At 31.9% G+C, this 19125-nt stretch overlaps 1 protein-coding gene across 1 annotated transcript; it reads right to left on the reverse strand.

Annotated features, from left to right (window-relative positions):
* Positions 1-10510: 10510 nt before the first annotated feature.
* LOC132756148 (uncharacterized) lies at positions 10511-16116 on the reverse strand. Its single transcript, XM_060747143.1, has 4 exons — positions 16098-16116; positions 14968-15675; positions 13793-14029; positions 10511-10644 (listed from the first exon to the last, which is right to left on the reverse strand). Exons 1-4 carry the CDS (start codon positions 16114-16116, stop codon positions 10511-10513), a joined length of 1098 nt encoding a protein of 365 aa, XP_060603126.1.
* Between the last annotated feature and the right edge of the window lie 3009 nt (positions 16117-19125).

Here is a 19125-nt window from a genome sequence, read left to right on the forward strand (position 1 = left end):
AATATCTAGAGTGTATGCATCCCTTAGCTCCAGCAGGTGAGGTGGTTTTAACACCTGATGTGGCATTGATGTTTGTAACACTCGAGAGGCTAGCCAAAATTATCTTTCTTGTTCGACACCACATGACCTCAATTGTGTTGATGCGCTGTAAAACCAAACAATACAATCAAACAAAATATGGAAAATAGAGAAAATAAGAATTCCTAAAGAAAGCCCAACGCGGCAAAATTGAAAATGTTGCAGGCTCGGTTTGATTGAGCCTGTTCATGAACGATACTGGAAAGTGCTAGTTACCGTCCACGCCCCCTAGCACCAGCTTAAGCAGAATTCAACATTCACATGACCTGGTACAATTAAAAAATTTGAAACATCCACAGATGTGTCCATATGGCGGTTATCATGGAATCTTCAATGTAAAACGTAAGTGCAATTCCATGAAAAGCGGCATATGGTACCCAAGTAAAAAATGCGTGAGCCCTAAACGAGAAAAACAATGGGCGAAACTAAATAAAATGGAATTTTTGAAGGGGATCAGTGGTTATGAAGCCTGCATTTCACAGATAAGACGTCAAAGGACAAATTTAAAAAGCAGGCCACATATCCTAAGGGTGATTCAACAGTATTCAAGTGCGGAATACTGAAACCACCTAACACGAAAAAAAAGCCAAATAGAAAGAACTAAAATACCACAAGCACAACCATAGTGTCGTGCTGAACGATCTTTAAGGATCGGAAATATACAATAACACTGTAAAACACATACTGTAATTCATTATAAAAATTATTATAAATACTAATGTGATATGAATTCGAAATGTAATACTCGTAGTTACCATGTACAATATTGACGGTATAGTAACCATTTTCTTTAAACCCAGCTAAAAAGAAACAATGATTTTTTTCATTGAAATAACCTTCTTATCTTTCATTAAGAATCATACATTAGCTTGCATTAGGTTGAATACCTTAAAACACATTACAAGAAAAATTGTATAAAAATTTCTTGGTACCAATTAAGGTAAACAATGGGTAATGCATTATCTCCACTTTGAAGAGTATTCAAATAGGCTAGAATCACTGGCCAACTACATTGAAATTGAGGGGCGTGGGTTCAACACCAGAAGGGACAACTTTTTTCTTTGTTTTTTTTCTTTTTAACATTATTTATGTATCTCTCTGATCCTTTATGGAAGTAAAAAGGGGTTTGATTGAAATTATATAATTATTGTAGGTATTTATTTGCTAAATATTGCCAAAATTTATGGTAAATATGATACCAGATATTTTCAAAGTTTAATAAAATAAAAACTACACGGTAAAAGTATTTTATAATTTGCATGATCAATCAATATACCTTTAAGAAAATTTGGGCAAGCTTTGAAAAACAGTCCCTCATTATGGTAAATTTAAGGGATATTTTGAATAATGCATTTTAGATAGGGAAATGGTAAAATTAGTGTTTAAAGTGGGTGAACAAAAAAACATTTTGCTTGTGTAATTTGTTACCTAAATGTTTTTATTTGTTCCTCAACAATGAGCAATAAAAAAACATTTCTTATAATGATGATATTACAGATTATTTAGAGTATCCCCATTTCTGAAAATAAGCCCTCCTAATGGCAAAGTCTTAGTTATGAAATATAAACCACACGGTAAATTGTATTTAAATTTTGCATACAGGTGACCTTGAAGACATATAACTGTCCTATGTTGTCAATTTTACAGTTCCTTATGGTGTCCCTTACCCATGGTCTACCTTAAGTACATTACTCTCATATTAAATCTAATAGATACTTATTCTACAACCCTTAATTAATTTTTGTGTATCTTTATCCTACAATTTTTATGTTTAAATGTTTTGCTTAGACCACTTGCATTGCATTTTCCAATACTGTCCACGAACTGGCTCAATCTAATCAAGCCTGCAATATATTTCAATTTTTTGTTTTTTGGTGATGAAATTTATAAAAAAAATCGACCTTAACATAAAAATATCATTTTTTATCTTATCAATATTTATACATTTTTGTAACTCTTTTGTAACTCTTGAACAATGTTATTGAAATATTAAAATTGATATAAAAACAAATAATAATATAACTAACAACAACAACAACAAACTGGTAACTTTTCTTAAAATGTCGAGCAATAAGATATTGATGTAGTTTTGACTTACCATCTTATCTTCTGTTAATGATTGTATCGTGTCGCCTCAATGAATATCGTTTGACAGGACGCGGTTTTCAACTATTTGGGACATAGTTCTCATTTCACAGTACATGTTATTAAGAAAAGATGTTAAACCCAACAAAACCGACAAACAAATTGTTTTGTTGATTGTTCTTTGTTTTAATGCATTCATATGATCGTGTCACAGTTCAAGATTTCACAAAAAACGTGCGTTCAATTGATCAGCGAAAAATTAAACATATAACAAAGAAACAACATTTACTTAAATAACGGTTTAATGTCCTAAAATGTTAATGTTTTTTTCAATAGTTAAGGGCAAATGACATTATTTCAGCGCCTATCCGCAAAACAGCTTAATGCAAGTCAAACTTTGCTTTTGTTTATGGCTATTATAAATTTTCCTGTTTTATATATATGCTGAAAAGGATATTTCTCTTTTGATGTGCGGATCACTACTTAATTCATGAAGCATTAAATTACGATTGACCTTGGCATTCTTGCAGTAGAAAGAGATTTTTATCCATGCATTATCAACATGAAACATGTCGTAACTGTGCATGGTGCCCTTTTCTTGTTCATTAAAGTTGTTTGCATGCCTATAAACTAAGTATTAACGTTTTGTAGGCAATAATAAACAAGTCAGTATAGCTTATATTTAGACATTTAGACTGCATGTAAACAAAGGTTGGCTGCTTTTCTTCCAATAGTTAATTAAAACAATTACGTTTTGAAATATTTATAATTTACCTGTATATAAATAAAAAATGGCTGCAAGTTTATGTTGGAAGTTTTGATGCATTTACCAGTATAGCCATCATGATAAATTGTGTTAAAATGTGAGGAGTGAAGAAAGCCAATTTCTTAAAACACATCTAAAACACTACTTGCATTAACTACAAGGACCAGTTTACCTCAGAACAACGATTTAATATCTGCATATTTTTTTTTTAATTTTAAACTTTGTTATTACCTTACATGCATCACCAATATTGTGTCGACCCAATAAACTCAGCAGGGAGTGCATTGAATAAGGAATTCATTGGTGATTTGTTCAATCCTAGGATTTATCTTGACAATTGATACCTAGCATTAGTCGGTTAGTCGGTTGTGTTTCACACCGCTTATTCTGGAATCATATAGGATGAGTAGCCGGTCACTTTACGTCGAAATAGGATCAAATATACATTGTATGTTAAAATCTAAAAGTTCTTGATAACGTGAATATGCTCTGTTTCCAATTTTGTAGTAAAGCAATTTAATCGAAACAGTTTATGATGCTTGTTAGTTGTTTTGTTCAGGTCTATCAAATATGACTTTATGGTATTAATTTTAATTTTACCTTAAACAAATGTTTAAACGAAAGCACCAATCCAGGTTTTGACTTGTTGTGCATTGATTCGTGAGTAAAGTCAAAAGGAATACTATTAGATTCATTTGTTAAAGAAGGTCCGTTAAGATCAAAAAGTCTGAAACCATAAAATATAATCATAATAATGTACATGATGTCATTGTCTGACATTCGTTGACATCAATATAATTAATCTTAGAGTCCAGTTCACTACACTTTAAGTTCAAAGTGTAATAGGTCAGTGAACATAGAAAAATCAAAATTACTTGACATTCGGCCATTATTGGGTTCAATTTTATTTTATACTATGAAAAAGTAATTAATAATAATCCACGTGACTAATGAAAATATTTTTGCATACCGTTCAGAATGTAAATATTAAGAAATGCGTAAAACACGAATGGGTATAGTATAATTAAGGTATTTTATATTGTATCATAAGCATTTTTCATTATCAATTATTGGTCAATAACCATTATAGTTGTTAATGTTTTTAAATATATTACTAATTCAACTCAATTTGACAGTAAAGTAATGAACATAATGTCACTTTTAGTGCAAGAACTGTGCAAATATTGACCTAGAATTAAATGTCATTCGTGTGAGAAGATTATTAATTTAATCCAATTTAATCATAACTTCCTGTTTTGGGAGTAACAAGTCATTATTTTGATGAGATAATCATATTATATTAAGTATTACATCGTATCATATTAAGATTTTTCTAAATCATGTGTAATGATTAAATGTAGAATGCTAGTTTACCCAATTGAATATCAAAATAAGCACTTCAAACATACGCAAACACATTTATTTGAACTTGTACTTGAATAATATATAAAAAGTGTATTCAGACCATTGCGTTCTTGTGTATTTACTTTAAATGGACAATGACATGGTTTATACTTTTTATGTTTGTATTGCAGGAACACAATTTAATATATTGTGTTTGGTTATATAATTAGTAAATTGCAAGATTATAAATGGATTACATCTTTGTAAAATGGATCTTTTTAACCCTTGTATGGACATTTCTTGTGAATTTATGTTACTGATCTTATGAAAAACATGGTAAAGAAATGATGGTAATATACATTTATTGTTTCGCAAATTATGAAGCCATAAAGCTCACTAATGTGGTAGTTTAATTGAGAAGGGCTTTGTAAACATGGATGAATGGGTCACCTCACATCTGCAGCGCTTAATGTGTTTTTATTTTGTTTTTGCTTTTTTCCCTTTTTTTGGATAGAATGAAACGTCGCACCGAAACAATATAGGTCGAATGGCTACTTTCCAGCTTTTACTGGTTGTTGGAAGACCCGAGGTGCCCCTCTAAGTTATTTCATGGGCATCTGAGAAGAACCACCGCTGTTCCCCGTAAGCTAGCTAAATGTAAACAATTTAAGTAAACTTTAAGATACAAACGTTATGCTCTAACTGGTGTATTTGAAACATTGTTGTGAACTTTAGTGTGTCATTATTTTAACACAATTTTAAAGCAATCCACCATAACTGAAATAGTCAATATACCAGTAAATATCATATTTATATCACTACGATACACATGCTACGTGGAACACTTTGAGAAGACATTATCAAATCCGTTATTTTTACAATCAATAAATTTGATATTTTCCTAAAAACACTGAATGGTATTTGATTTAAAAGTCTATATTTATTCCATAATTGGAAGTGATTTTGAAGAATAAAGAAATCAGAAACGGCTTTAGATCAGTAATATGGTACATATAAACAAACTAAATATTATTTTGAACAATGAAATATATAGAAATATAAATACTAAGTTTTCTAGCGGTTAAAATATAAGAATTAGATAAAACACTAGCGATGTGGAATTTTATCGTAAAATCATGCATATCCAAAAAATTCTTGTAATTTAATGCGACTGAAAGTTAATTGTTCTGATTTATGATTGGTTTATACACTATATTATGTTCTGGCGAATGCCATTCATTTTACTGTCAATATTTACGCATCACTTGTACTCAAGTGCAGTCAACTAGACCTTTAAATTAATAACGGTGCTGTCAATGCATGTTAGCTTATGTCATAAACACAATGTAAATCGGAAAAAAAGTTGCTACAACAAGAGCGGGAACGGTACAACTAACGAATCGGTATTATAGCAAGCAGAAAAATACAACATTACTTTATTTATGTACACACTTATTTATTTGAAAATGTGAAAGTGTGTCATATTTCATTTAATAAAGATTGCATGTTAGTATTGCCTCGAAGAACAGTCAGATATTTCAATATAACGGTGAAAAAGAAGACAATGTAAAGCATAGAGACCACTAGAGAAATTGCTATGATTTGTTTTTTTCTTCTTCATGCAGCGGTATACCTCTATCTTAGTTTCACAAAACTTAAAGTGGCGGCGTGGCCAACTGGTTAACTCGTCGGCCTTATAATCTAGACATTGCTGGTCGCGTGGGTTCAAACCCCGTCCGTCTAGGACAAGCCGCTGTTTCTGTGAACATTACAGTCATTGCTTAAGGCCTGCGCTTGCATTGCGTTTGCACAGCGTTGTTAAATCTAACAAAGCGCCGCGAGATTGCAATAAAAATGAGAATATTTTGATGACATGGAGACTTCACGGCGTTTTCACCGGGTCCTTATGACGATCATATAGATGCTTCGGAGCTCCCACAGCGTTTTAATTTGCGATAGTATGCGTTTGGACTGCGCTTATATTGCGTATTGCTTCCACTGCGCTTTTACGGTGCTCAAACGGCGCTCTCGCGGTGCTCACACTTTGAGAAGCACAGACACGAAGACACGATATTTTACACGAAAAGCGAAACATAAAGTGAGGCACGAGATTCTACCGTGAAATCTTGAGGTATGGGATACTTCGACATTGTAATATCTTGTATTATAATTTCGTGCCTCGCTTCGGTTGCCGTTGAATTGTCTCGTCTCGCCCGACTCTGCAAGTCTGATATTCCATAATTATGGCATTACCCGGATTCTTTAAGGAACTCATGCTCATTGTAAAAGTGCATTTTCAATGTCGGATCTGAAAGCAATAATTCTCGGAAAATGACGATATTTTATATATATACGGAGGGCTCTAAATGATCTAAGAAAGCATTATCTAAGAAAGATCATTTAGAGCCCTCCGTGGCCGAGTGATTTAAAAAGCCACTTGACCCCAACTGCTGTAGGTTCGACACTCACAAGCGGGAGGAGTTACGCTGTAACTTTCCCTTTAGGACGTAATAGTTATCGCGTGCGCATAAATATTTCCATTTTAGAATTTCATTGAAGAATGTGAAACCAATGTGTTACGAGGTGTCCTTCTATTGTGTGTCGAAAACATTTGTCTCATTTCCAATTTGTCGCAAAAATGAATGTTTAAGAGCACATCGGTCAGACCCCTTGAGACAAATGTGCTCAGAGAGACAAAGTGTACCTACACTGTTTAAAGGAAATACCTTGACAATAATGATAGGCATGTTCTTTGGCCTGGATGCCGAGCTCTTTCAAAATGCAGGTTAATGAACTTGTTATTTTATATGACATTTGAAAAACCTAGATAAAACGATTTTAATGTTTTCTTAGAAATAAATCGAAAGCTAATCTAATTAAAAAATATTTAGATATACCACAGGAGATTGACATTCTATCAATAATTGAAAAATATAAGCAAATAATTTGAAAATAACGACAAATATACCCCTCTATACTATAAATAAACACAAGGAATGCAACGCCTTTTGCACGTCAGCGCAATTGAGCGCCAGACAAAATTATTTGTTGACTTTTGAGTAAATATTGCAATTTATTTTTATGCAATCCTTTGATTTAAAATATCAGCGGTTGTAAGAGATATAATTTTGTATTTTTTATCGACATTGCTAAACTAGTTTGTTGTTTGTGTAATTAGATAAAATGTGTGTCGAGTGTGAAAAGGGCGTTGCATTCCTTGTGTTTATTTATAGTATTGAGAGGTATATTTGCCGTTATTTTTTAATCATTTGCTTACAGAATGTCAATTTCCTGTGGATATACGAAGAAAAGAAAATATGAATGGACTTTGCTTTTTTTTATATCATCACATTAAGTTATTAACATGATTGATTGATTGATTTTATTCCGGTAAAACACTCACATAAACATATACCTAATAAATTCAATTACATTTTATAATAAAAGTAAATATATAAAATTGTCCTTAACAAAGATACTTTAGGTAGTTTGTTAAAAATATCTGTATCATGTAAAAACAGAAAAGTAAATAAATAAATAAATAAAAAATGAATGATTAAATAAATAAATTAATTAATTAATACAACCAGACTAAAATTAAATATAATTTGGATTGGACTAGATATAAGATTGTAAAATACATACGTATCATGTAATTATATCAGCAAAAGCATGTAGAGAGTGTACTGACAATGAAAGCCAGAAGGCTTATTTCCATTGGGGTCTTTGGACATATACTTACCAAAATGAGAAAGAGAATTAAACAAACATAAATACAATTAAATCAATAACTTAGTATAGTATTGTCCAACAACATTGACCTGGCCCTCTTACATTTGACATTGTAGTCGGTATATTCCGTAAACGTTACGATCTACTTGACAATCAATATGAATGTTAATATCCAATTGTTAAAATGGTGTAAATTAAAATTCCCTCTTAGCGCAGTTGGAAAAAAGTTTTCACTTGAAGAATGAAGAAGAAGACTGGTAGGTTCGATTCCTATTTCAGCGATTAACTTTTTATTTTAATTTTGAAATTGCAATTCTCTTTAAACTTTAGTACTGTGTGTACTATCTATGTAGAATTTTAAATACCTGCCTGTTTAGCATATATGCGCTTAAGCATATACGATTGCGTACTGTCACAAAAAGAACCGTTGAAAGATACTGTAATGAAATAAAAGACATAATTGTCCATAAAGACACCACTCAAAAGGTATTCTTAAACCAGTTGTAGTAAAACGATTTCAAATTAATTCTTGCAATTAAATTTAAAAAAAATCATAATGTTAGGTATCGAACCAGAGACCTTCAGATCGGTAGTCCGGCATCTATACCAATATCTATACCAATACACCACGCCACAATGACGAGTGAAGTTAGCAAATATATCGATATATTCGAAAGGTAATGGTCAATGTTTATTCATATGACATTTCCGAAAATTAATGAAGTGCCAGGTCAATATTGTTGGACAATACGGTATTCTTCCAACAAAGAGTTCTCGGGTTATCAATCGTTTGGGTTATTAAGATCACCGGGTCATAGTTATAACAATATTTTTCAAACCTTACAGTTTCCTTTGTTTACCGTTCATGAGATCAATGCCGAAAATATGTAGAAAAAAAGACGCCACTTTTATAAACGTGCGGATATTCAGAGTAGTTCAAATTCTAATGACACACTGCGCATGTAACATTAAAATTCGAGGCATCTGTCATTTGTTAGGGACGAGGGCAATTCAGTTCTTATTATGTTATATCATTATATTAGACTAAATGAAACGAATAACACCAGTCTGTAATTAAAAGCTGAAACATCATACATACTAGCAAGGTCGTTTATGGTTTACATGTGACAGAATTTAAGAATTTTAATTATATCCATTTCAAGACATATTTCTACAGTTATAAATATTATAAAGGTAGAATTTGTCAAATCTTGTTAACTGTATCGGACGATTTCGGATGACTATCTTGGTACAACTTAAATAATAACTCACACATTATACTGAGTGTCATATAACCGAATTTTCAACCTTGACAAGATACACTTAATGAAGCCTCAGTTCACATTGACTTGTCTTGTGTGAACATTCAATTCTACCATCATCAGTTGGACGTGATATGAATATAGTACCCCTATTAATACATTTCAAAATCATGTTGCGTGAGTAATAATGGAATTTTGTATATGTTGTTTATGTCATCTATTTTAAGGTAATAATCACATCTTTTTATTTTTAACAAGTGAAACACTGACGGGTCTCACATAAAACAAAGAATCTGTTTAACAGACAATAACGGCATCATGGTTCCATTTCTTAACGAACTTTTTTTTTCTATTTTCCAACTATAAGCAATAAAAATACAACAGTACAAACCCGCGAGAATTACATTTCCATTTCAAAAGAATTTTAGCTTACTTATTGCTTTCTTTTACTTTTTTATATCGGATCTAGCGTATTTCACAATTTTTGAATTACTTGTTTTACATTTTAGAAGAATAAAATGCAAGTTAACACCCACATAAGCGGACATTTTCCTCTAATTATCTCATGCTGCACTTAATTACGCGAGAACTCCTCGAAAATTCAACAAAAGTAAAATCTTTTTTTTTATATGTCGCAGTAATTGCCGTCATTGCGACTTTTTTTCACACGGTTAGGTCATTGCGTATAATTAGTATAACTATACCTCCGACACTTTTCTTTTTCTGTTTTCCATCATAATATCGGCAATTTCAATAATATAATCCTTTAAAAGATTATGCCAATTATGTCAGTGCTATGAGGTTCGAGATGAATATCATTTTATTCTTAGATGTAATGCTTACCAATATTTAAGAATCCAATTAATTAAACGTCATTTTAATTAGAGAGTGATCTAGTTTGGTCTTGTTTGAACTAAATAATGAATATGCTCAAAATATAATAATAAGATCGACAAGGAAAGGCGGCGTTCAAGTCAAACAACAGATCGGTTCAAAACAATCTTAGCTAATTTATATATACTAGGATATAATAATGCTCATTATACTGTAAGTTGCAAATGTATTTTATTAGTGAAAAAAGTTACCGCAACTTCTAGTCAATATCTAATTTCATAATAAGTAAAGCTTATTCTCCGGAATATATACATATATACTGAACGATTAAATATTTTGTTCTTTTTAATACCAACTGTGTAAAACAATTGCTATTTACAACTAGTAGTTTTATGTATAAAGTTATAAGTTAAATAGAATTTAATTCCTTTGCTTCTTCCTCCTCTACTTCTAATTCTTCTTTTTTCTTCCTCTCCTTCTTCGTTTTTTCCTTCTTCTTCGTTAAAAATCTTTCAAGACCTATCCTGGCCAAACTTTCATGTACTGCTTGCAAAGCAAAATTCATGTACGACAGTGAAAATACAGCGTATTACCACTGTTGTACAGCGTCCACCTGATATAGCCTCTCAAAACTCCGAAAACGAAAGTAAAATGTTTACGTAGAGTTCACCCAAGGTAGTGTTTCAACTAATTTCTTTATCATAACTTCATCGATTTTTCCAAACTAAACAATTTTGTGAAGCTAAATATGAAAAAATTTATCAAGGTATATAGATTTAACGCAAGGGCAGCTAATTAACTACAATTTCCATGCAAACCTACCTCAAAATATCAATGTTTTTTTCAATTTCATCCAGGTTTAATTGGTTTGATTAGTTCATTTTGATAGCGACATAATAACAAAGTAAATATTCATTTTTACGACACCGTTTTTGTCCCTAAAGTCTTGGAATGTTAAGCATTACCAATCGCTTGTTTATAAACAATTGCAACACAATCCCAAAAACTACAGTCAAACACGTGTAAAAGACCACCTCCGATATAAAGACCGCCCTGTAAATGAATACCGCTCTTCACTTCACTATAAAAAAACAACAGATCATTTGTCAATAAAGAACTCTGTTTAAGATTACCTTTAATTAAGCAGGATTGTGTCTTTGAAATACATCTACGATGTCACAAAATATATATTGTTTTAAATTTATTGAAGGTGTCATTTATTGTGGGTCACTTACATTGTATCAATATATATTTTGTATCCTACAGTAAAGAAAAAATGTTAACTCGCTCTGAACGGCGTTGAATGAACATCGCTAATTTGGCGGATTACAGTAAAAGCCATCAGTTATAATCCGGTATAATGAAGTAAAATGTAGATCACGTCGGCATGTAAATAGGTCAACGCAGGTAAAACAAGAAGTATCTTTAAAACACACAGAAACTGAATTATAAGCATACTGAAATTGATGTCTCTTAAAAATAGGACTACTTCTATTTAACTGTATCTATTTAGGTGTCACTAATACTTTTTATACATTTGACTTTACATTTTTTGTAATCATATGCAGAATCACATACGAAATGTGGCAAATGGGAATGAATTATAATGAACAGTTTAAAATCAGCAAACTAGTTACTAATGCATTATTTTTTATTTAATGCAAATAGCTATGATAAAAAAAAGAAAAGTATAACACAAAAGCTTTGTTAACCAGCCTTAACTGGTTGACCAGCGCTTTAACTAAAGGGTTAAAGGACTAATCAATCATTTTTATTTTATCCTTTACATTTGCTTTCATAATGGCAAAAACGATCAATTACATGTTATTCTAGAATGTCCAATGAGATTTCAGTTTGAAATTTTAAAATTACCAATGAAAATTATTCTAGTATTCTGTTCTTATCTGTAAATTTTACAGGAAGTCAAACTGATATAAGATGGCCTTCAGCCGACAAAAACACTATATTTTAATCTATATGTTTAGCTTCAAAGAGAGGATGATATACTTATTTATATTTACATTCAATCATTATTAACTACATTAATTACTTATTTGCTAAAAAACTTCAAACATTCCATTTGTATTAAAGCAATGCCGATTGTTTACGGTAAGGCTTCGCTACATGTGCAAAATAAGCATGTGAAAAGGCAATATGCAAGTTCTAAGAAATAGTGAGAATTGTGGAAACATAATTTGTAATATCTTATATAAGTCTGTCTACATGATATAAACGGATACTTTCTATCTACGTTTCAATATAAATATGAATATGAATAGATTGAACGATCTAAAAATGCACCTTTTTTTCTTAAAACGTGACTTGATTAGTGTCAGTAATCACACCGCACTCGATAAAACGGTACAACACTTCAAGTTATTCACTACGACGTGGTAGTATATACATTAAACACGAAATCGGTTGAGATACAATGCCATGTAATTACATGTACATGTATATATTCTGGCAACCAAATAAAGATTTTCAAAATTAACTTAACAATGTCCTGCTGATGAATTGATAGCCCTGTTATCGCTTGATTTACCTTGTAAGTGAATTTAAAAAAATAATCATTTTTTCAATGTCGATGTTTCATGAAACGTCCAAGTAAGTTTACGCATGTTTTTACATCGATTTAAACATTCTATCTCAAATTGACACACTAAAGTCTGTCCATCATCCAAGTTGATATCTCTTTTGGAATCTGAATGACGATAAAAAATCGGTGGCAAGTCTTGTAAAAGACGAGAATAGAACAAAGTATTTCCTGGGATTCTTTTGTAGTTATAAATATAAATATAACTCAAAATAGTTCGTTGAATATCTCGCTTATTCGATTTTACTAAACATTTAGCCACACCATTAACAAATCACGTTAACACTTATTTTGATAGTATACAGCTTGTTCAGGCAATTTAATTCTAATTGCCGGACAGTGTTGCAATTGTAAATCAAAGCAAACTTAAATCTCATTTACAGGGATTGAAAGAATAAACTTTAAAAACATAAAGACTCGGATTTTCGTTTAAATATATATTTCAGGAAATTTTGAATCGCATATATTGTGTATAAGGAATATAAGCACTATACATAAAATTAGTGTTTAAAACTGTCATAATTTCGTGAAAAGAACGTTCATATACAAGAATGTCTCCGATGATTCTTTATCTTAATTTATGCCATTAGTTCTTCATTATTTATTCAAATTAATATTCCGGTTATAAATTTATATCTCACGTAAGTTAGCGTTAAAATTAAGCTGTGATTTTATCTAAAATTTGTTTGAAAAAGATATTTGAAAAATAACCATCGCATATTATCTGTACCAATTTCGTGCAAGTAAAAATAGTCAAGTCTATTGTCGCAGCGAAGTTTTTTTTTACTATATATACGGTGTTGTTATAAATCATCTATAATTTACTTTTGGCAAGGGTACAGAACCAAATATACATGTACATGCAAAGTAAGAAACTTTATGGCGTGATTTCTAGATATAATATCTCATCAAAGCTAAACAAAAAGATAAAGAACTGTATCGTTTTCATTTTTATTTATTCTAAGTACACTACATTATATGATGAACGAATTTACTCGCAAACGACTAACTTATTTATATCTCTTTCTGGCCCAGGTTTTATCTAAGACCTTTTTCGTTTTCAGCAGCAGATGTCGCGTCGGATGTAATAGTTACTTCCGGTAGCAGGTTGAAGGTGCACTGAGTAGTCAGAATCATATATTTTACATTCTACTGTTACTTTATTCAATGTGTATGTCCAACATAACTCGTTCCGCACACATAAATCTGCACATTTCATTCTGGACGAGGTGGTTGTCGTATTTAATGGTGATACAGAATTATCTATCACAGCATTCTGTTGCTTTATCTTAAAGTAGCCTTTAAGTTCGGCACAGGTTTCTGTCACTGGAACTGTTGAATGAAAAGAAGTTTAAATAATTTTATATCATTTAAGATTCATTACTTAAACACACGAGAATGTTATCTTAAGATGTTTAAATGCTGATGATATCATTTTCCTAAGCATATTGATAACATTCTGGGACAAATATACAAATATTGTTTGTGTCTCGGAAATTAAAACACTGTGTCTGATTTTTTTACTCTTAAATAAATATAATAATTTTCCCTAATAAAGTGTAAAGCCTTTACTTTGATAATTGTGAACTTCTTTCCATTGGATAATTCGTGATTAATCTCCTATATTTTCATAAGAATTTATGCCTTCATATATGTTCAATTTATAAAGTTTTCAAAGATTATATTTTCTTTCTTGTTTTCGTTATTTAGTGTAATGATGTATGCCCATTTTTAGCTCCAAATAAAGACAATATTTCAAGAAAACCCAAAATTAAATAAATGCTACAACGTATGACAAAGCTGGTTGACTGTATGTGAAATAGTGGCGACAAGTAAAGCTATTTCTAAAATAGTTAACATTTAACATTAAAACAGAACAGACTGAAAAGAAAATCAATATGAGGCTTTTGTACAAGTATACAAGGAACAGTAAGCTGCCATTATAATAAAGATTTCTCTTTGCAGAAATTGTTCTGATTGTACTTTCGTGAACGATTACACGCAAAAGTTATTTAAGCACAAGTAATGTACGTGAATAATGATATACGACCAAACCTACATTAAGAAAATAACGTCTTTTTGTGTCATGATATTTTCATAAACAGCCGTCACATATCAATACATGTCATATACATAAATATAGAATTTTTTTCTTGTTGCCAAGATAAAATATTTGAAAGCAAGCCATGTTCAAGCTATAAATGTATGCAAAAATGGGTACTGAAATATAAAAACTTTTGACACATTTGAACTACATGATAAATTTATACCTAGGGGCAGTTGCCAGGCTCCCCCTGTGCACTCATCTAACGAATCATCTAAATGGCAATCTTTTGAGCCATACATGTTAGCGCAAATAATATTCCCGAAGAAAGGTGGTCGTTCAGGGTAGAAAGAGGAGCCGAATCTCAGCATAGCTGGTTGTTCTATTTCGGCATCCATTGCGGTTTCTGTTAGAAAGTCAATACCCATATTGGTAATGATCCGTGTCTTCTTCTTCCCATCATGACTTACACATATTCCTGTCCAATTTTGAACCAGTATTACAGCGTCTAATGCCACCGCTGTGAAGCCATATTGTTCATCATTTGGCCCAAACGTTTCCGCAATCAAATGCGTCTCATTGTTACTTAGAATCACATCTTTGATTTGTATAATGTTGGTGTCAACGGCGGCTGAATCCACTCTGTAATGAAATATAGTTCCGACACCGGAGAGACTTTGCCTCTTAACGTATATAGTTATTGCAAAATCATCTATGCTATGCGCATTCCCTATTGTTACGTCAATGTAAGAGTAAGAACTTCCCGACATGTAAATGCCATTGTAATTAAGTGTATCATACAATAATCCTTGTTGATGAGAACAGCCTGTTTGTCCCTCGGTAACATTCGCCCTCTTCTCGAGTAGAGGGTTCACAGTGTCTAGAGGCCATGTATACTTTGGGTCACCATGGCATGTGTATACCTGCAATAATGCTGAAAACAGAACGAAAAGTTACCAAGACTGTCTTTTCGTATTTATTTATGTTTCTGCACTTTATATTCTAATCTACTTTGATATTTAATCATGCAATTACATATATAATAATTATGCTCTTGAGTTATTAGGAAATTCTGAATAGAATTGGCAACTAGGAAATTAAAAATGTTATAGTAAAACTGCGATATTGTAAATATCTAAATGCTTTCATATAAACATTAAGTTAAAGGTACTCCACTGAAATCTAAAAGCCTTAAACTATTATAAATTCAAATTTTTACACAGATAAGTTGGGGCATATAAAATAGAAAAATATGCAAAAGATCATTTACAATTTACTCGAAAATAAACTAAAAACCGTACAATTGAGACATTCTTAGCCTAATTGAGTGGTCTGATTTTGCAAAAACCTACTTACTTACATGCAGATAGTACATTTTATATTCCTTGAAATTGCATGTTTAAAACAACTTTAAGACGGTGCTGAATAAAACAGAATGTCTATGTGGTTTTCACAAGTAATATGACATAGTCACTTGTATATGATGTATAGTTGAAATCATCCATCCAATTATGTACTGAATTTAGCTGTTTTAAACGATGATTAAAATGTAATGTTTAAAGTCATGTACATAAAATCTACAATTTGTGCAGGTAAATCGTACGTTACTTGATAAAACAATAAAAATAAAGGTGTTGTCCTTCATAAGTTGTCTTTAAATACACAATATACTATGAAGGTGTTTTATGTACATCGTCCATGTATTTGAAATTAATTCTGACTGTATAAAGATACTACATTAAATTGGACAGTGACTTATAGCCCCATAGGCCATGTAGGCCGGGTGTTTTAATAACTTGATTAAAATATTTGTATATGTTTATTTTGTAAGTAACACATGCCACTTTATTAAACAATTTACTTACCTACTTATAATATTTTAAGGTAGCTCGCTACTTTCCGACCGAAATTTGACAATATCTCAGATCTTGATGATTTTTGGTATACATAAATATAGATATGTAAGCTTCACTTCTGCAGCATTATTTTACAAATAAACAGCGTTACTATGACGTCAAAGCGCCGTCTATCGATGGCGGCGAAATTGCGTCTTTTTTTATCAATAAACCGGTCTGTTCTTACTAATTTTCATCCGATTTCCTTCGTTTTAATTTTATAATGTTCAGTAAATGTATGTCTTTGAAATAATGTCTTTCTTTAACATTTGCTTAATACTCTGCGATTCTACGTCATTTTTCTCTACATTCTGACGTCCATTTATGATACAAATATCGCGCGATATCGCAATAAAGATTGTAAAATAACAAAAAAATCAACACGGTGAATTTTGCTATAATTTTTTTAACATGTAGTGAAGCCATGAAAGAAAATATTTATGCAATAAAAATATAGGGTCAACTCGTAAGATATTTTGCTATTACTATTTTAATATAAGATAAAGGATGAGTAAAACGTAATGATTTCTCAAGGAAATTGTCACGACTTTTCCGATGAATAGTATACTGACTGGAATTAAAATGTGTGAAAACCATTAACAACAATTGTATTTAGACATATTTCGTAAAATGTTCTTTTAAAAGTCCTGTCAGGTGCCCGCATTTCGATGAACAACTTCAATTATATACATGTACAACAAATCAGGGTATGACTGTCTGCAAAAGTTTGTATCAATCTCTAAAAAACTGAAACGAATGGTTATAAATACCTCGAGGACTGAAAGACAATTCAGAATATTGAAAGATATAATTAAAATGTTCGTGAAGTTGGCAGCCTAGCAGCCCAGCAGCCTGAAGTTGGCAGCCTAACAGCCTGACAGCCTAGCAGCCTGGCAGCCTAGCAGCCTAAATAAAACTAAGAAAAGTACAAACATGAAATCGTCGGATATGAATCGGAAGCACATACTTAGACCATTGCACGTCTTATTTCAGTATCGCGATCTTTATTTTTTTAAATATTGAACTTTGTTTTTTTTTTATTTTGACGCTTCGAAATTTGTGAAGTTAGCAGCCTAGCAGCCTAGCAGCCTGGCAGCCTAGCAGCCTAGCAGCCTTAAGAGAACTAAGGACAATACAAACATGTAAACCGTCGGAAATGAGTCGGTAGCACATACTTGGACTATTCCACGTCTTTTTTCAGTATCGCGAACTTTATTTTTTTAAATATTGAACTTGGTTTGTTTGTTGTTTTTTTGACACTTCGAAATTTGTGAAGTTAGCAGCCTAGCAGCCTAGCAGCCTAGCAGGCTGGCAGCCTGGCAGCCTAGCAGCCTAGCAGCCTAAAGAAAACTAAGGACAATACAAACATGTAAACCGTCGGAAATGAGTCGGTAGCACATTCTTAGACTATTCCACGTCTTTTTTCAATATCGCGAACTTTATTTTTTTTATAATGAACTTTGTTTTTTTTTACTCCTCGAAATTTGTGAAGTTAGCTGCCTAACAGCCTGGCAGCCTAGCAGCCTGGCAGCCTAGCAGCCTAACAGCCTAAAGAAAACTAAGGATAATACAAACGAAATGAGTCGGTAGCACACACTTAGACCATTCCACGTTTTATTTCAGTATCGCGATCTTTATTTTTTTAAATATTGAATTTTATTTTATTTTTCATTCTGACTATTTCCGACGGTTTTCATGTTTGTATTATCCTTTGTTTTCTTTAGGCTGCTAGGCTGCCTGGCTGTTAGGCTGCTAACTTGCCTGGTTTAATGAAAGTCATAAACCTGAGAATTGAAACTAGAATAAATAGTTGTTATTAGTCCCCTTCTGTTATCACCAAGAGGGGACTAATAACAACAATTTATTCTAGTTTCAATTCTCAGGTTTATTACTTTTCATTAAACCAGGCAAGCTAAGATACATGTTATAACTTATGAAGTATGCTAGCTCTGAATGTATTTACACAACATTGCTAAACATTACACAATATTTTAATAAATTTTGGAATGTGCAGTCATATGTTACACAAGTCCCAGGAGCTTCAATTCATGGAAACTTTTGGGGAAAACAGTCAAAATATCACATTTAATTTATCACTGCTGGGTAAGTGTCATGGTTTTGTTTGAAGCTTAAACAACTAGATTTAACATTTTCCTTCAACACAATGTTCTTGACAGATGTTCGTGAAGTTGGCAGCCTAGCAGCCTGAAGTTGGCAGCCTAGCAGCCGAGCAGCCTGGCAGCCTAGCAGCCTAAAGAAAACTAAGAATAGTACAAACATGAAAACCGTCGGAAATACATTAGTAGCACTTCTTTAGATCATTCCACGCCTTTTTCAATATCGTGATCTTTATTTTTTAAGATGTTGAACTTTATCGTAACATAATTTTTTCATTCTGACGCTTCGAAATTTGTGAAGTTAGCAGCCTTGCAGGATAGTACAAACATGAAAACTGTCGGAAATGAATCGGTAGAAAATACTTAGACCAT

This window comes from Ruditapes philippinarum, unplaced genomic scaffold (assembly GCF_026571515.1).
Source record: "Ruditapes philippinarum isolate M1 unplaced genomic scaffold, ASM2657151v2 ctg452_1_1_1_1, whole genome shotgun sequence".
Classification (NCBI taxonomy): Eukaryota; Metazoa; Mollusca; class Bivalvia; order Venerida; family Veneridae; genus Ruditapes; species Ruditapes philippinarum.